This window comes from Dendrobates tinctorius, unplaced genomic scaffold, assembly GCF_039654945.1.
Source record: "Dendrobates tinctorius isolate UK_male_01 unplaced genomic scaffold, ASM3965494v1 ptg000020l, whole genome shotgun sequence".
NCBI lineage: Eukaryota > Metazoa > Chordata > Amphibia > Anura > Dendrobatidae > Dendrobates > Dendrobates tinctorius.
The window spans coordinates 11,265,004-11,283,375 of NW_027361688.1; the positions used below are offsets into that span (position 1 = coordinate 11,265,004).

General features: G+C 43.1%; 1 protein-coding gene across 2 annotated transcripts in view; it reads right to left on the reverse strand.

Annotated features, from left to right (window-relative positions):
• Positions 1-9,373, reverse strand: part of FBLN1 (fibulin 1) — a 73,759-nt gene extending 64,386 nt beyond the window's left edge. For both annotated transcript variants that reach the window (XM_073567660.1, XM_073567661.1), the window contains exon 1: positions 9,242-9,373. In XM_073567660.1, the coding sequence (XP_073423761.1) occupies positions 9,242-9,299 (58 nt within the window). In that variant the 5' untranslated portion in view covers positions 9,300-9,373. The remainder of the gene's footprint in view (positions 1-9,241) is intronic.
• Between the last annotated feature and the right edge of the window lie 8,999 nt (positions 9,374-18,372).

Sequence of the window (18,372 nt, forward strand, 5' to 3'; positions counted from 1 at the left end):
ATCATCCCGTCAGCCAGAGCCACCGGACTACTACCACTAATATCCCACATCATCCCGTCAGCCAGACCCACCGGACTACTACCACTAATATCCCACATCATCCCGTCAGCCAGACCCACCGGACTACTACCACTAATATCCCACATCATCCCGTCAGCCAGAGCCACCGGACTACTACCCCTAGTATCCCACATCATCCCGTCAGCCAGACCCACCGGACTACTACCCCTAATATCCCACATCATCCCGTCAGCCAGAGCCACCGGACTACTACCTCTAATATCCCACATCATCCCGTCAGCCAGACCCACCGGACTACTACCCCTAGTATCCCACATCATCCCGTCAGCCAGACCCACCGGACTACTACCCCTAATATCCCACATCATCCCGTCAGCCAGAGCCACCGGACTACTACCCCTAATATCCCACATCATCCCGTCAGCCAGAGCCACCGGACTACTACCCCTAATATCCCACATCATCCCATCAGCCAGAGCCACCGGACTACTCCCCCTAATATCCCACATCATCCCGTCAGCCAGAGCCACCGGACTACTACCCCTAATATCCCACATCCCGTCAGCCTGGGGTCAGAACCAGAGCGCTGAGTGGGACGGTCCTAACTTCCATACTGGGGATCCCTTTAAGAGAGGCCTGGGGTCAAAACCAAAGCGCTGGATGGATTTGCCCTAACTTCCATACCAATGATCCCTTTAAGAGGGAAGATGTGCCTATGGGATGGAGGATGTGTGATGGGGATATGGTTAGGGAGGGGGGGATTCATTTCTGTAATGTGCTCTTTGCTCCTTTCTGGGGGGGCAGACAGTGGCTGGGAGCTTATGTTCCTGGGGATGCTAGATTTTTCCCACCTGGTCACTGTCTGCTATTATATATCTATCTATCTATTATCTATCTATCGATCTATCTCAGGATATTGGTCGTAAGGCCCTTTTACATTTAGCGATGCACCAGCGATCCGACCAGCGATACGACCCGGTCAGGATCGCTGGTGCATCGCTAAATGATCGCTAGTGAGCTTTCACACAGAAAGATCTCACAGCGACGCAGCGGACGATACTCACCTTTCACACACAGCGATCCTGACGTCCTCCCGCCCGCCTCCACGCGTCGCTCGTCTCACACAGCAGGAAGCGGCCGACGTGAAATGGAGCCTCGCGATCAGCGATGGACAGCAGGGGAGCCGGTCGGAGGTAAGTATCACACATAGCGATATCGCTGCTACGTCACAAAACCAGTGACGTTTTAGCAATATTGCTAGCGATATCGCTATGTGTAAAACCCCCTTTACTCCGGTTTCTTCTGAACTCCCCCACCTCACCTCTCCATGCTGCATATCCCACCCAATAAAATGTAGGTTAATCCCCAAACTTATTCCCATTACACCTCCATAATAGTAACAGCCTTAGGCTACTTTCACACATCCGTCTTCCGGAACCCGGCATAATGCGGCAAAAATGTAAAAAAACGGATCCGGCGCCTGTTGGCACTGGATCCGTTTTTTTCCCCATTGACTGTTTTTCTTGCCGCATCGTGTCGGATGGGCATGCGGCGTGTTAGGTTTCTGCCAGAGACGGCAAAAATGCGCAGTCCGGCGTCTGCAAAAAACATTCCCTGGAACGTTTTCCGAACAGCGCATGCCCGGACACTTTGTGATTTAACCCCATAAGTGACTGCCGTCTACAGGAAAAAAAATCTTTCGCTCTCTCACTCTCGCCCTCGCCCTCTTTGCGGTCTGGCTCCTTTATATCTTCACAACACCGTATCCTGCCGCGCACATACATCCGGTGTCAGCACTGCACGCCGCATCCAACAATATGGCTTTTCACCGCACGGCGCCGGAACACAAAAGACGGATGTCTGAAAGTAGCCTTAGTGCTGCCAAGAAAGCAACATGGTGCCTGCACAACACTGCCAGCCACAGTGCCCCAGAATAGTGCCAGCCATAGTGACAGCTACAGCGCCTCAGAATAGTGACAGCTACAGCGCCTCAGAATAGTGCCAGCCACAGTGACCCAGAATAGTGCCAGCCATAGTGCCATCCATACTGCCCAAGAATAGTGCCAGCCATAGTGCCCAAGAATAACAAGAATAGTGCCAGTCATTGTGCCCCAGAACAGTGCCAGCCACAGTGACCCAGAATAGTGCCAGCCATAGTGACAGCTACAGCGCCTCAGAATAGTGACAGCTACAGTGCCTCAGAATAGTGCCAGCCACAGTGACCCAGAATAGTGCCAGCCATAGTGCCATCCATACTGCCCAAGAATAGTGCCAGCCATAGTGCCCAAGAATAGCAAGAATAGTGCCAGTCATTGTGCCCCAGAATAGTGCCAGCCACAGTGATCCAGAATAGTGCCAGCCACAGTGACCCAGAATAGTGCTAGCCATAGTGCCCAAGAATAGTGCCAGTCATAGTGCCCCAGAATAATGCCAACCACAGTGACCCAGATTAGTGCCAGCCATAGTGCCCCAGAATAGTGCCAACCTCAGTGACCCAGAATAGTACTAGCCATAGTGCCAGCCACAATGCCCCAGAATAGTTCCAGCCATAGTGACCAAGAATAGTGCCAGCCACAATGCCCCAGAATAGTTCCAGCCATAGTGCCCCAGAATAGTGCCAACCTCAGTACCCCAGAATAGTGCCAGCCATGGTGCCCAAGAAGTGCCAGCCACGGTGCCCCAGAATAGTGTCAGCCATAGTGCCCAAGAATAGTGCCAACCACAGTGTCCAAGAATAGTGCCAGTCACAGTGACCCAGAATAGTGCAAGCCATAGTGCTCAAGAATAGTGCCCTAGAATAATGCCAGCCACAGTGCCCCAGAATAGTGCCCTAGAATAGTGTCAGCCACAGTGCCCCAGAATAGTGCCTCAGAATAGTGCCAGCCTTAGTGTCCCTAAATAGTGCCAGCCATAGTGCCCCAGAATAATGCCAAGCACAGTGCCCCAGAATAGTGCCAGCCATAGTGCCCAAGAATAGTGCCAGCCATAGTGCCCATGAATATTGAAGGTCACAATGCCCTTCAAACTATGTCTCTGCTGTCACAGTCCCGGTAGCTCTAATGCATTACATAGTCCTACAGGAGCTCAATCATCTTAATAATACAATAGGAGATATCAAACCATTGCTGGTAGCCACCCTGGGGCCTCATCTTATGAATCTAATAAATGATGATGAGTGCCGAGGGGATAAAATCGTAATAAACGTTTCAGGAAGCCAGTGTGTAATCACTACCTGAAGGCCTAGCTCCTCCCAAAAATCTGACTTTCTTTGAAGATAAGTCAAGTTTCTCTGTAACTTTTTGATTAAGTCTTTTGGTGCCAGAGGGACTTGAGAAATGTGACCCTCTGAGCTGTCGAGTGTTCCTCACTTTTTTTTCTTTTACATGATCTTCTAAGGGTCTTTGATGTGAGGACAGGATGTAAACAGACACTTACACCTGCCTTTAATTTTCACCCTTAGTCAAACACACAATTTCGAAAGGCATTGATGGCCCCAGCTTTATAAACAGTAGTCAGCAGGACATATTCATCACACAGTCCCCTGAATAGCCAGCCAGTGACTGAATGTAAGTATGTGGGAAGATTGTTATCAAGGAGAAGAAAATACTCAAGATGAACCTCTTAGCCATACTTACAGAAGGGTAGGGGTTTTGACGAATTAGTAGTTGACCACATCACAGATGAGGCCGACTGAGATGACGTATAGGTGTCTTCAAAAATTGGTCATAATTGTCAGCAATTCCTGGACGTTTATTGCCCCGGTTAAAAAAATAATTTTGTCTTTAATTAGCGACGAGGACTTGTGTTCCTTTAATTAGTTGTCTTCTAAGTACTTACAGTTATCAGGTTGATGCAAAAGATGGGTGTTTCGACCATTCTAGTGATGGGTTCTTCTAAGGCGACCTTGTCTTTGTGGACCATTTTAGTTGAGGTGGTGGGTTCCTCTAAGTCAACCTAGTCTTGGTGGACCATTCTAGATGAGGTGGTGGGTTCTTCTAAGTCAATCTAGTCTTGATGGCCCATTCTAGATGAGGTGGTGGGTCCTTCTAAATCAAATTAGTCTTGGTGGACCATTCTAGTTGAGGTGGTGGGTTCTTCTAAGTCCACCTACTCTTGGTAGAGAAACCGGTTGACAAGGTGCTCAATGTAATTCCCTATAAATGATGGTCAGTTCCTACTTTCTGGGTTAGATAAAGGAACTAAGTCAATTTTTATTTTAACATGGTCATGGACAGCCCAAAGATTAGAGAATAATACAGCCATACATATGGTTGGATCACTTTTGATAAGGATCTGTCACGATGACCCGTCCTGTGTGACGTGACCCGCAGGCCGGTAACTAAAACAACAAGACGAGGCACGTGATACTGTCCTGTGTGACACGGCCCGCAGGCCGGTAACTAAAACAACAAGACACGGGGAAAGGGGAAACAGTTACAACGGTGGGAAAGGGGACGTGGAGACCTCCTGCACTCCCCTGAGTCAGTGTCCCTAACGCTCCTAATGTTCCCTATGCCGGTTCCGCACCGGGCGCCGATCAGGAACCTGTCGCCCTAGCACACCCTACACCTATCCCTTGCTAGGGAACTGGGTGGCGCAGGCACTGGCCCCACCGCTGTACTAATACACACTAAGGAAAAACACAAACAGGGAAACACCACTTAGCTTTACTCTGTTGCACTTGCTCCTGGCAACAGAGTCCACCACCAGGTTGCAGCTCTCCTCCTGAATAGCTGCCACCAAGCTCTGTCAGAGCTACAAGGAAATCCCCTCTGACTCCTTCCACACCAGGGCTAAGACAGTGCTGCAAGGAACGCTCTCCAGCTCCTTCCTCCACCATGGATGGTTGGAATGAACACTATCACCAACACAGATTGCAACACCTGTGACTTTTATAGCAGAGCCAGCAATCACACCTGCATTATAATCATGTGCACTTAACTAAAGAAACCAGAGTGCAATGACGCTCACCACCACCGGGGGCAAACTTAGAACAAAAGACACCACAGTGCAATAATCCCAATGGCCACCGGGGGCAAAAACCAAACTCAAGCACAGCTTAAGAAAAAAAGGTTACCTGTGCTTTTTATCAGTCCTGATCCAGCATGGATCATGACAGGATCATGGGCATTCCAGAAGGGATAAGTCTGACGATTTTGTAATTGACCAGATCATAGGTTACTCCAGAAATTGGACGTAATTGTCTGCAATTACTGGACGTTAATTACCCTGATCATAATAGCATTTTCTTTAATTATTGACAAGGACATATGTTTCTAATGTCAGTAGTCATCTGTTTATTACTAAGGCTTGTGGCAAAGGTGGTGATTGGACAACCCTACTTGAGGGTTTCTCTTCTAAATCAATCTAGTGTTGGTGAAAAAACAGTTTGACAAGGTGTCCAATCTAATTCCTGATAAGTGAAAGTCAGTTGCTCCATTTTTTGGGAAAAATTAAGGAACTCAGTAAATTTTTACCTCAGGAAGGTCATGGATTACCCAAATATTGGAGAATAATGGAACTTTACATGGGGTTGTATTAGTTCTGAACTTTTGATAAATATTATAGGGACTTTCAAGGAGATCAAGGAGATGACATTTGAGGAGGTGAACTTTAATTAAATCTTAGCCAAACTTCTAGAAAGGTTGTTTTCTGATTAACTAATAATGGACAAGATTACAAGTGAGGCAGAGATAACATATAGGTGGCTCCAAAAACTGGACGTAATTGTCAGCAATTCCCAGATATTTATTATCCTAATCTGTTAGGGTAGTAGTCATCTGTTTACTATGGAGACCTTTTAGGTTGGTGGCATAGGTGGTGTTTGCACAATTTTACTTGAGGTGGTGGGTTCTTAAATCATCCTAGTCTTTTCAGAGAACCAGGTTGACAAGATAGCCTTAAGTGAAAAACAATACTTATTTTTGGGTAAAATTGACAAACTCAGGAAAGTTTCTTCTCAATATGGTCATGGACAACCCAAAGATTAGAGAATAATGTAACCATACGTGGGGTTGGATCACCTTTGGTAAGGATAATGGGGATTTTCAAGACGATCAAGCAGCAGAAAATACTTTAGGTGGGCCACAACTGAATCTTGGCCATACTTCTAGAAAGTTGGATTTGACCAACTAGTAATACTGTAGATCAGATTATAGCTGACAGAGACAGAGATGACGTATAGGTGGCACCAAAGGTAGGTATAATTGTTGCCAGTTCCTGGACATTTTTTGCCTTGGTCAAAGAAATAGCCATGTCTTTGTTAGAAATCTTCTGTTTCCGACATAGGGTTGTCAGGCTGGTGGCAAAGGTGGTCGTTGGACAGCTCTAGTTGAGGTAGTGAATAACAATTTCATTTGCGGTATCCTTGTCCAGTCCTCCCATCATCTCTTGAAAATAAGACTAATCACCTTGTCAACCTGGTTCTTCACTGAGAATAGGTTGACTTATATGGACTCACCACTAGAGATGAGCAATTCCAAATCGCACTGGCTTGGATGCAGTTCAGCCCTTCACTTATGGAACCAGTATCCATGGCCAGGCATCATGGTAGCCACTAACTCTTACCAGGCCCTACAATGTCAGGATGTCACAGAGACCGGGTCACTAAGTCTTACATGACGTCATCCTGGAGTGTAGACCAGCTTCCACAAAGGACTTGTCTGGATGCCGGACCAGTCGAATAGCTCATCTTTAGTGTTGAATCCATCTAAGTCAACATATCGGTGTAGAACCAAGTTGACAAAGTGCTCCATGTAATTCCACTGAGACGATGGTCAGTTATCGCTTTTTTTTAGTCAGAAGGAGAAACTCAATCAATTGTTATCTCAAGATGATCATTGACGGCCCAAAGTCTGGATAATAATGGAGCTATACAAAGGATTGGATTACTGCCAATAAGGAACATAGGGATTTTCAGATATGTTGGAAGATGTTTGATGGGATATCTGCCCCTCGAACATCCTAAGACAGCGGGGGTGGTGGGTGGGAGGAGAGTCGTTTTAACCCCAAAGACATATGTTAGCTGATCCTGCCAAAATAAGGGTCAGTTATCTAATCTGTATGGCCAAAGTAAAGGTAGCCATGGGCAAAGGATATCTGCCCTCTAAACTTGGAGTTTCTTTTTATCTTTGAAGGCCAGACAGTCCCTGTTTGGTCTCTAGTTAAAATGTTGAGCCAACGAAAATCTAACAAGACAGATCCAGTTTTGGCTAATAGGGTCTTCCAATACTCGGAGGCAGATGTAAGACCCCCTACACAAAACAGCAAAGTCGGCCAAAGAAGATATTATCAACAAACATTTTACATGTATGGTGGCCTCCAGACTCTGCCCCGACAAAGGACATGTAGGTTAGAGACTTATTTCCTCATCCCCATTGAAACCACATGTTTAGCTAATCAAATCCAGAGTGCTCATGTATGGAGGGTCGGGAGGGACGAGTGTTCAGCCAACAGCTATTGATGATGCATGGGCATCTTGAATGAGAGGCCCAGGACTGGGCTGCTATAGTGTACGGAGTGGTGGTGTCCCTGTTCCGTACACTACCTACTTACAGTAGTTATGGGACCACCGTGTCGGACCACCACCGATCTGATATTGATGACCTAGTCTCCTATATCTTAATCAATACTTTTAAGATTCTTAGTATTTGTTGTCATCGATAAGAACCATCATAAGATTCCTCATAACCAGGTCTTATATCCTGACAAGACATGAAACGTATTCCTGTAAAGTTCCTTTAATGGCTGATAAGTCATCTTCTGTATGGTCATCTTTCCATGAATCTTTCACCAAACCATCAGTGCCTTCCAATATATCTACCAAGGATCACCAGCCATCAGCTATTCCTTCCCACCTTCCCTGACACATGCACACTCTGTTTGATAGAGCGTACATGTTTTTTTTTTTAATGGGGAGAGGGGGATAGAGACATTTTTGCCTTTGAGAACAAAATATGCTCAATGCTTCTTTCACCTAAGAACATCCAACAGTGGAGAGTCGGGAGACCCCCATACACATGAGATAGTGATCCTGTCCTGTCAAACTCTGCACGTTTGTCATTGGCTTAAACGCAAAATTTACTACATTTGCTAAAGTATTGCCGAGGGACTATTGGCCCCTTAAGGACCCAGGTCCCCCTTATTTTTGCCCCCAAGAATAAGGAAGACTGCCATTCTCAGTGGGAAATATGTACGCCTGGGACCCACTTTAATGGTTTTTGCCATAGTATATGCCAAGATATTCAGCTGGATAAAGGGTGAAACCCTATGGGTACCTCACAATAGCAGAAATCAACAGATAATACGGTAATAGTAGACTGGTCTATGATGATAGCGCCAGTATTCGGCACCATGGTGCACACTCATATAGGGTATATCGTGCAAACATATGGAGAATGTTTTTACATAGGACTATTCAAACTGTGCAATAGTAAACTAAGCTCTGCCACATCTGGATGAATAAAAATCATTATATATATGCAGCTATACCTAACAGCCCATCACAGGGGCATCAGAAGCCAAGAAATTCCTTTATACATTAACAATGATGATGATGATATCTCCAAACCGTACACTACTCCGCTCTGGCACAGAGAGGCATACGGATGTAGCAGAGCTGAATTTCTTATCTCCTTAGAGTTGCGTCATTTGTGCATAGTGATAGATGCAAGACATTGTGTCGAGTGATGCCAAATGACCTTTTCAGCTCTACTACATTTCTATAATTACCAGTGTGAGATTTTGGAGGCAAAGAAGAAAAGTTTCCATCTTCGTAAACCTCGAGTAATTTTATTTGCTTAACCCATCACGATAGGTAATAAATACAAAAAGTCTTAATATTAAGATTGCGAGATCTTGGGGAAGAGTCGATTTCCAAATATATCCCCTTGATGTGTTGCACCACTTTAATGGTGAGAGTCCCAGGTCACGTGGCTTAGATACTACCTGATGTCATTTAGCTGCTATTTCTTGCCATAAATTGGCAAAAATTAGTGCAAAAAAAGTTCCATTTAAAAAAAACCAGCTCAAATCCGATTGATAAAAAAATAATCCACAAAAAGTAGAAAATTCCTACTTAACGCACAAGGACAATGGAGACATCTCGCTGCTCCAAAGAAATTGTAAGGATTATTCCCAAGTCCACAAATAATAAAATGCCCAATAGAGGCAACTTTAGGGTCCCGCTGTGGGCACGTTTACTACCCCCCTGTGGACTCACCTCTGTAAAGCAGAAAGGGGAGAAGACTCAGTAGCAGCATCATTTCTGGAAGACTCATTCTGAAATACAGGAGAAGGAGACCTGGAATTGGGAACAGTCTGAGCTCAGTGTAGGAGGAGCAGGAGGAAAAGAGAGGAGGCAGGGTCATCCCGAAAGCAGCAGGAGAGAGGGCTGCCCTCCTCTCCAAAATCCTCTTCCCTGCAAACACTCAGGAGGGGTCTGAAGAGGGGGACAGAAAGATACACAATGCAAAAATCACTGCAAAATAACCCAGCGTCAGTGTATATTTCTTATGATCTACAACTATTAGGTCACTTTCCAAAAGGTTTCCAAAAAAGACTAAGAGCTGGTGAAGTAGGGAGCAGCCCACCACAGACTATAGACCAGACCACATCAGTTTGCATGGGTTTTGTCATCCATCACCTGTGGGCACTGCAAAAATCTCCAAACCACCCTTCAGCTGTTAACTAGCGCCACATAGAGAATGACTGGGCCGCAGTATGACCCCCAAATTATTTAACCCTACCCCAAACAGAGTCACAGATATATCTATAAGAGGCAAGTAATAAAATAATTGTATTGTGAAATAATACCGTAATCCAGTGATCATATAAAATCAGCTATCTGTGACCAAATATTATCACCATGCTGTGATAGAATAATACAAATAAACTGTAAAAAAAAAAAATAATACTGCATTCCGGAACCAAATATTATCACCACTCCATGATAGAATAAGTGAAATAGTAACACTTTCATACAAAAATATCGTCAAACAGTGAACACGATACCAGCTGTCACTGCCCAAATATTAATACCGTGACAAAATAAAACCACTAAGATAATAATGCAATATCGCAACCAAGTATTATCACCGCAAGGAATAACATCTATTATCTATCTATCTATCTATCTATCTATTATCTACCATATCTATCTATTATCTATCTATCTATTTATCTATCGTCTATCTATCCTTTAATGTCCATGTTTCTTTCTTTTTCTTTCTTTCTGTCTTTTTTTCTGTCGCTTATCTATCTTAACTTCAATGTCCATCTATCTTTCTTTGCTTCTTTATCGATTGTCTATCTATTACCTGTATATCTATTATATATCTATTATCTATCTATATATTTTCTATCTTTTATTGTTCGTCCAACTTTCTTTCTTTCTCTCTATTTAAACATCTAATTAATTCTTCTGTTTTTGACCACATCACAAGTGATTCAGATTGTTTCTTCTTCCCCCATCTTGGATCCCTCCTTCACGTGGCATTTGCACAGCAGGGGCCCCGCTTATCACCTGGACCCCAAAATCTTCTTTATGAATTACGGCCCTAATGGGGGATATTCCTGTCATCCCTGGGGGTCCATGACTGACAGATGCTGTCTACGTTTTCTATGAGGTGAAGTTTACCCATTCCACCCTGGAGACCATATGTGCAGTAGGGGCTCCCCGTGATGCAGCCGGTATGTGGCCCCTCTAGAGCCAAGGTTGGCCATATACCTCATTCCAATGGGTGGTGATCCCCTCTACCTGGCAACCCGCACCACATCCTTCTGCCCATGGGGTTAGTGGGGTGGTAATGGTCACCATCTCTAGGCAGGGGTCCAATTACCCATTTCCTATGGCCCCCTCCTCACCTCCATGTTGACCACGAGTCTCAAGTGACTAAGAAAAGAAATCTTTGTGATTCCAAACCCCCCATAAGACCCCGAGCTGCTGTCTCCATAGGTGGTAGGCCCTCTTTATAATCGGTGACCCTGGAAGTGAGCGCCAACATGGCTTCTGTGTTAGGACTGAATGTGCAAATAGTCTCTGGTGCAAGATTTAATTCACTCAAGCTGTTTCCGTGAGGAGTTTGTGACTTCAGCTTTGCCCTCACTTGAAAGGCGGCCTGGAATTTACTACCCACCGGTGGAACGGAATCATGTGTGGGACATTTCTGGTCCCCTAGTAGCACTAGTGCCACGGACGCGGGCCGATGGCAGAGATAATAGCCGTAGTGTTAGGTCAGGAAATAATGACAGAAATACCAAAAAATGTGACGGAAAATATTTCAATCTGTGGAAAATGTAAAGAAAATTTTATGGCGGAGATTTCTGCTCATAACGAGGAGTGATGATATAACAAGATGATCGCTGCTCGTTTAAAGGCTCCTTTACATTAATGTTTTTACTTTTACTCAACTGATCAGTCCCCATACAGTTACACAATTGTTCTGTCCACATACAGTTACACAATTGTTCAGTCCTCATACAGTTACACAATTGTTCAGTCCTCATACAGTTACACAATTGTTCGGCCCCCATACAGTTACACAATTGTTCAGTCCTCATACAGTTACACAATTGTTCGGCCCCCATACAGTTACACAATTGTTCGGCCCCCATACAGTTACACAATTGTTCGGCCCCCATACAGTTACACAATTGTTCAGTCCTCATACAGTTACACAATTGTTCTGTCTACATACAGTTACACAATTGTTCTGTCCACATACATTTACACAATTGTTCTGTCCACATACAGTTACACAATTGTTCGGCCCTCATACAGTTACACAATTGTTCGGCCCCCATACATTTACACAATTGTTCAGTCCCCATACAGTTACACAATTGTTCTGTCCACATACAGTTACACAATTGTTCAGTCCTCATACAGTTACACAATTGTTCGGCCCCCATACAGTTACACAATTGTTCGGCCCCCATACAGTTACACAATTGTTCGGCCCCCATACAGTTACACAATTGTTCAGTCCTCATACAGTTACACAATTGTTCTGTCTACATACAGTTACACAATTGTTCTGTCCACATACAGTTACACAATTGTTCTGTCCACATACAGTTACACAATTGTTCTGTCTACATACAGTTACACAATTGTTCGGTCCCCATACAGTTACACAATTGTTCTGTCCACATACAGTTACACAATTGTTCGGCCCCCATACAGTTACACAATTGTTCTGTCCACATACAGTTACACAATTGTTCAGTCCTCATACAGTTACACAATTGTTCTGTCCACATACAGTTACACAATTGTTCGGCCCCCATACAGTTACACAATTGTTCAGTCCTCATACAGTTACACAATTGTTCGGTCCTCATACAGTTACACAATTGTTCTGTCCACATACAGTTACACAATTGTTCTGTCCACATACAGTTACACAATTGTTCGGCCCCCATACAGTTACACAATTGTTCTGTCCACATACAGTTACACAATTGTTCGGCCCCCATACAGTTACACAATTGTTCGGCCCCCATACAGTTACACAATTGTTCGGCCCCCATACAGTTACACAATTGTTCAGTCCTCATACAGTTACACAATTGTTCTGTCTACATACAGTTACACAATTGTTCTGTCCACATACAGTTACACAATTGTTCTGTCTACATACAGTTACACAATTGTTCGGTCCCCATACAGTTACACAATTGTTCTGTCCACATACAGTTACACAATTGTTCGGCCCCCATACAGTTACACAATTGTTCTGTCCACATACAGTTACACAATTGTTCAGTCCTCATACAGTTACACAATTGTTCTGTCCACATACAGTTACACAATTGTTCGGCCCCCATACAGTTACACAATTGTTCAGTCCTCATACAGTTTCCCAATTGTTCGGTCCTCATACAGTTACACAATTGTTCTGTCCACATACAGTTACACAATTGTTCTGTCCACATACAGTTACACAATTGTTCGGCCCCCATACAGTTACACAATTGTTCAGTCCTCATACAGTTACACAATTGTTCTGTCCACATACAGTTACACAATTGTTCTGTCCACATACAGTTACACAATTGTTCTGTCTACATACAGTTACACAATTGTTCGGTCCCCATACAGTTACACAATTGTTCTGTCCACATACAGTTACACAATTGTTCGGCCCCCATACAGTTACACAATTGTTCTGTCCACATACAGTTACACAATTGTTCAGTCCTCATACAGTTACACAATTGTTCTGTCCACATACAGTTACACAATTGTTCTGTCCACATACAGTTACACAATTGTTCGGCCCCCATACAGTTACACAATTGTTCAGTCCTCATACAGTTACACAATTGTTCTGTCCACATACAGTTACACAATTGTTCGGCCCCCATACAGTTACACAATTGTTCAGTCCTCATACAGTTTCCCAATTGTTCGGTCCTCATACAGTTACACAATTGTTCTGTCCACATACAGTTACACAATTGTTCTGTCCACATACAGTTACACAATTGTTCGGACCCCATACATGTACACAATTGTTCTGTCTACATACAGTTACACAATTGTTCGGTCCTCATACAGTTACACAATTGTTCTGTCCACATACAGTTACACAATTGTTCGGCCCCCATACAGTTACACAATTGTTCTGTCCACATACAGTTACACAATTGTTCGGCCCCCATACAGTTACACAATTGTTCTGTCCACATACAGTTACACAATTGTTCGGTCCTCATACAGTTACACAATTGTTCTGTCCACATACAGTTACACAATTGTTCGGCCCCCATACAGTTACACAATTGTTCGGTCCTCATACAGTTACACAATTGTTCGGCCCCCATACAGTTACACAATTGTTCAGTCCTCATACAGTTACACAATTGTTCGGTCCTCATACAGTTACACAATTGTTCTGTCCACATACAGTTACACAATTGTTCTGTCCACATACAGTTACACAATTGTTCTGTCTACATACAGTTACACAATTGTTCGGTCCTCATACAGTTACACAATTGTTCTGTCCACATACAGTTACACAATTGTTCTGTCCACATACAGTTACACAATTGTTCGGTCCTCATACAGTTACACAATTGTTCTGTCCTCATACAGTTACACAATTGTTCTGTCCACATACAGTTACACAATTGTTCGGTCCCCATCCATTTACACAATTGTTTGGTCCCCATCCATTCACACAATTGTTCTGTCTACATACAGTTACACAATTGTTCTGTCTACATACAGTTACACAATTGTTCGGTCCTCATACAGTTACACAATTGTTCTGTCCACATACAGTTACACAATTGTTCTGTCCACATACAGTTACACAATTGTTCGGCCCCCATACAGTTACACAATTGTTCTGTCCACATACAGTTACACAATTGTTCTGTCTACATACAGTTACACAATTGTTCGGTCCCCATACAGTTACACAATTGTTCAGTCCTCATACAGTTACACAATTGTTCTGTCCACATACAGTTACACAATTGTTCGGCCCCCATACAGTTACACAATTGTTCTGTCCACATACAGTTACACAATTGTTCTGTCCACATACAGTTACACAATTGTTCGGTCCTCATACAGTTACACAATTGTTCTGTCCTCATACAGTTACACAATTGTTCTGTCCACATACAGTTACACAATTGTTCGGTCCCCATCCATTTACACAATTGTTTGGTCCCCATCCATTCACACAATTGTTCTGTCTACATACAGTTACACAATTGTTCTGTCTACATACAGTTACACAATTGTTCTGTCCACATACAGTTACACAATTGTTCTGTCCACATACAGTTACACAATTGTTCGGCCCCCATACAGTTACACAATTGTTCTGTCCACATACAGTTACACAATTGTTCTGTCTACATACAGTTACACAATTGTTCGGTCCCCATACAGTTACACAATTGTTCAGTCCTCATACAGTTACACAATTGTTCTGTCCACATACAGTTACACAATTGTTCGGCCCCCATACAGTTACACAATTGTTCTGTCCACATACAGTTACACAATTGTTCTGTCCACATACAGTTACACAATTGTTCGGTCCTCATACAGTTACACAATTGTTCTGTCCTCATACAGTTACACAATTGTTCTGTCCACATACAGTTACACAATTGTTCGGTCCCCATCCATTTACACAATTGTTTGGTCCCCATCCATTCACACAATTGTTCTGTCTACATACAGTTACACAATTGTTCTGTCTACATACAGTTACACAATTGTTCTGTCCACATACAGTTACACAATTGTTCGGCCCCCATACAGTTACACAATTGTTCTGTCCACATACAGTTACACAATTGTTCTGTCTACATACAGTTACACAATTGTTCGGTCCCCATACAGTTACACAATTGTTCAGTCCTCATACAGTTACACAATTGTTCTGTCCACATACAGTTACACAATTGTTCGGCCCCCATACAGTTACACAATTGTTCTGTCCACATACAGTTACACAATTGTTCTGTCCACATACAGTTACACAATTGTTCGGTCCTCATACAGTTACACAATTGTTCTGTCCTCATACAGTTACACAATTGTTCTGTCCACATACAGTTACACAATTGTTCGGTCCCCATCCATTTACACAATTGTTTGGTCCCCATCCATTCACACAATTGTTCTGTCTACATACAGTTACACAATTGTTCTGTCTACATACAGTTACACAATTGTTCGGTCCTCATACAGTTACACAATTGTTCTGTCCTCATACAGTTACACAATTGTTCTGTCCACATACAGTTACACAATTGTTCGGCCCCCATACAGTTACACAATTGTTCTGTCCACATACAGTTACACAATTGTTCTGTCTACATACAGTTACACAATTGTTCGGTCCCCATACAGTTACACAATTGTTCAGTCCTCATACAGTTACACAATTGTTCTGTCCACATACAGTTACACAATTGTTCGGCCCCCATACAGTTACACAATTGTTCTGTCCACATACAGTTACACAATTGCTCTGTCCTCATACAGTTACACAATTGTTCGGTCCTCATACAGTTACACAATTGTTCGGTTCTCATACAGTTACACAATTGTTCGGACCCCATACATGTACACAATTGTTCGGTCCTCATACAGTTACACAATTGTTCGGCCCCCATACATTTACACAATTTTTCTGTCCACATACAGTTACACAATTGTTCTGTCCACATACAGTTACACAATTGTTCGGTCCTCATACAGTTACACAATTGTTCGGCCCCCATACAGTTACACAATTGTTCGGCCCCCATACAGTTACACAATTGTTCGGCCCCCATACAGTTACACAATTGTTCTGTCCACATACAGTTACACAATTGTTCGGACCCCATACATGTACACAATTGTTCTGTCTACATACAGTTACACAATTGTTCGGTCCTCATACAGTTACACAATTGTTCGGCCCCCATACATTTACACAATTGTTCTGTCCACATACAGTTACACAATTGTTCGGTCCCCATACAGTTACACAATTGTTCGGCCCCCATACAGTTACACAATTGTTCGGACCCCATACATGTACACAATTGTTCTGTCTACATACAGTTACACAATTGTTGGGTCCTCATACAGTTACACAATTGTTCGGCCCCCATACATTTACACAATTGTTCTGTCCACATACAGTTACACAATTGTTCGGCCCTCATACAGTTACACAATTGTTCTGTCCACATACAGTTACACAATTGTTCTGTCCACATACAGTTACACAATTGTTCGGTCCTCATACAGTTACACAATTGCTCTGTCCACATACAGTTACACAATTGTTCGGCCCCCATACAGTTACACAATTGTTCGGTCCTCATACAGTTACACAATTGTTCAGTCCTCATACAGTTACACAATTGTTCTGTCTACATACAGTTACACAATTGTTCGGTCCTCATACAGTTACACAATTGTTCTGTCCACATACAGTTACACAATTGTTCGGCCCCCATACAGTTACACAATTGTTCTGTCCACATACAGTTACACAATTGTTCGGCCCCCATACAGTTACACAATTGTTCTGTCCACATACAGTTACACAATTGTTCGGTCCTCATACAGTTACACAATTGTTCTGTCCACATACAGTTACACAATTGTTCGGCCCCCATACAGTTACACAATTGTTCGGTCCTCATACAGTTACACAATTGTTCTGTCCACATACAGTTACACAATTGTTCGGCCCCCATACAGTTACACAATTGTTCGGTCCCCATACAGTTACACAATTGTTCAGTCCTCATACAGTTACACAATTGTTCTGTCCACATACAGTTACACAATTGTTCGGCCCCCATACAGTTACACAATTGTTCTGTCCACATACAGTTACACAATTGTTCGGCCCCCATACAGTTACACAATTGTTCAGTCCTCATACAGTTACACAATTGTTCGGTCCTCATACAGTTACACAATTGTTCTGTCCACATACAGTTACACAATTGTTCTGTCCACATACAGTTACACAATTGTTCGGCCCCCATACAGTTACACAATTGTTCTGTCCACATACAGTTACACAATTGTTCTGTTCACATACAGTTACACAATTGTTCGGACCCCATACATGTACACAATTGTTCTGTCTACATACAGTTACACAATTGTTCGGTCCTCATACAGTTACACAATTGTTCTGTCCACATACAGTTACACAATTGTTCGGCCCCCATACAGTTACACAATTGTTCTGTCCACATACAGTTACACAATTGTTCGGCCCCCATACAGTTACACAATTGTTCGGTCCCCATCCATTTACACAATTGTTTGGTCCCCATCCATTCACACAATTGTTCTGTCTACATACAGTTACACAATTGTTCTGTCTACATACAGTTACACAATTGTTCGGTCCTCATACAGTTACACAATTGTTCTGTCCACATACAGTTACACAATTGTTCGGCCCCCATACAGTTACACAATTGTTCTGTCCACATACAGTTACACAATTGTTCGGCCCCCATACAGTTACACAATTGTTCGGTCCCCATCCATTTACACAATTGTTTGGTCCCCATCCATTCACACAATTGTTCTGTCTACATACAGTTACACAATTGTTCTGTCTACATACAGTTACACAATTGTTCGGTCCTCATACAGTTACACAATTGTTCTGTCCACATACAGTTACACAATTGTTCTGTCCACATACAGTTACACAATTGTTCTGTCCACATACAGTTACACAATTGTTCGGACCCCATACAGTTACACAATTGTTCGGTCCTCATACAGTTACACAATTGTTCTGTCCACATACAGTTACATAATTGTTCTGTCCACATACAGTTACACAATTG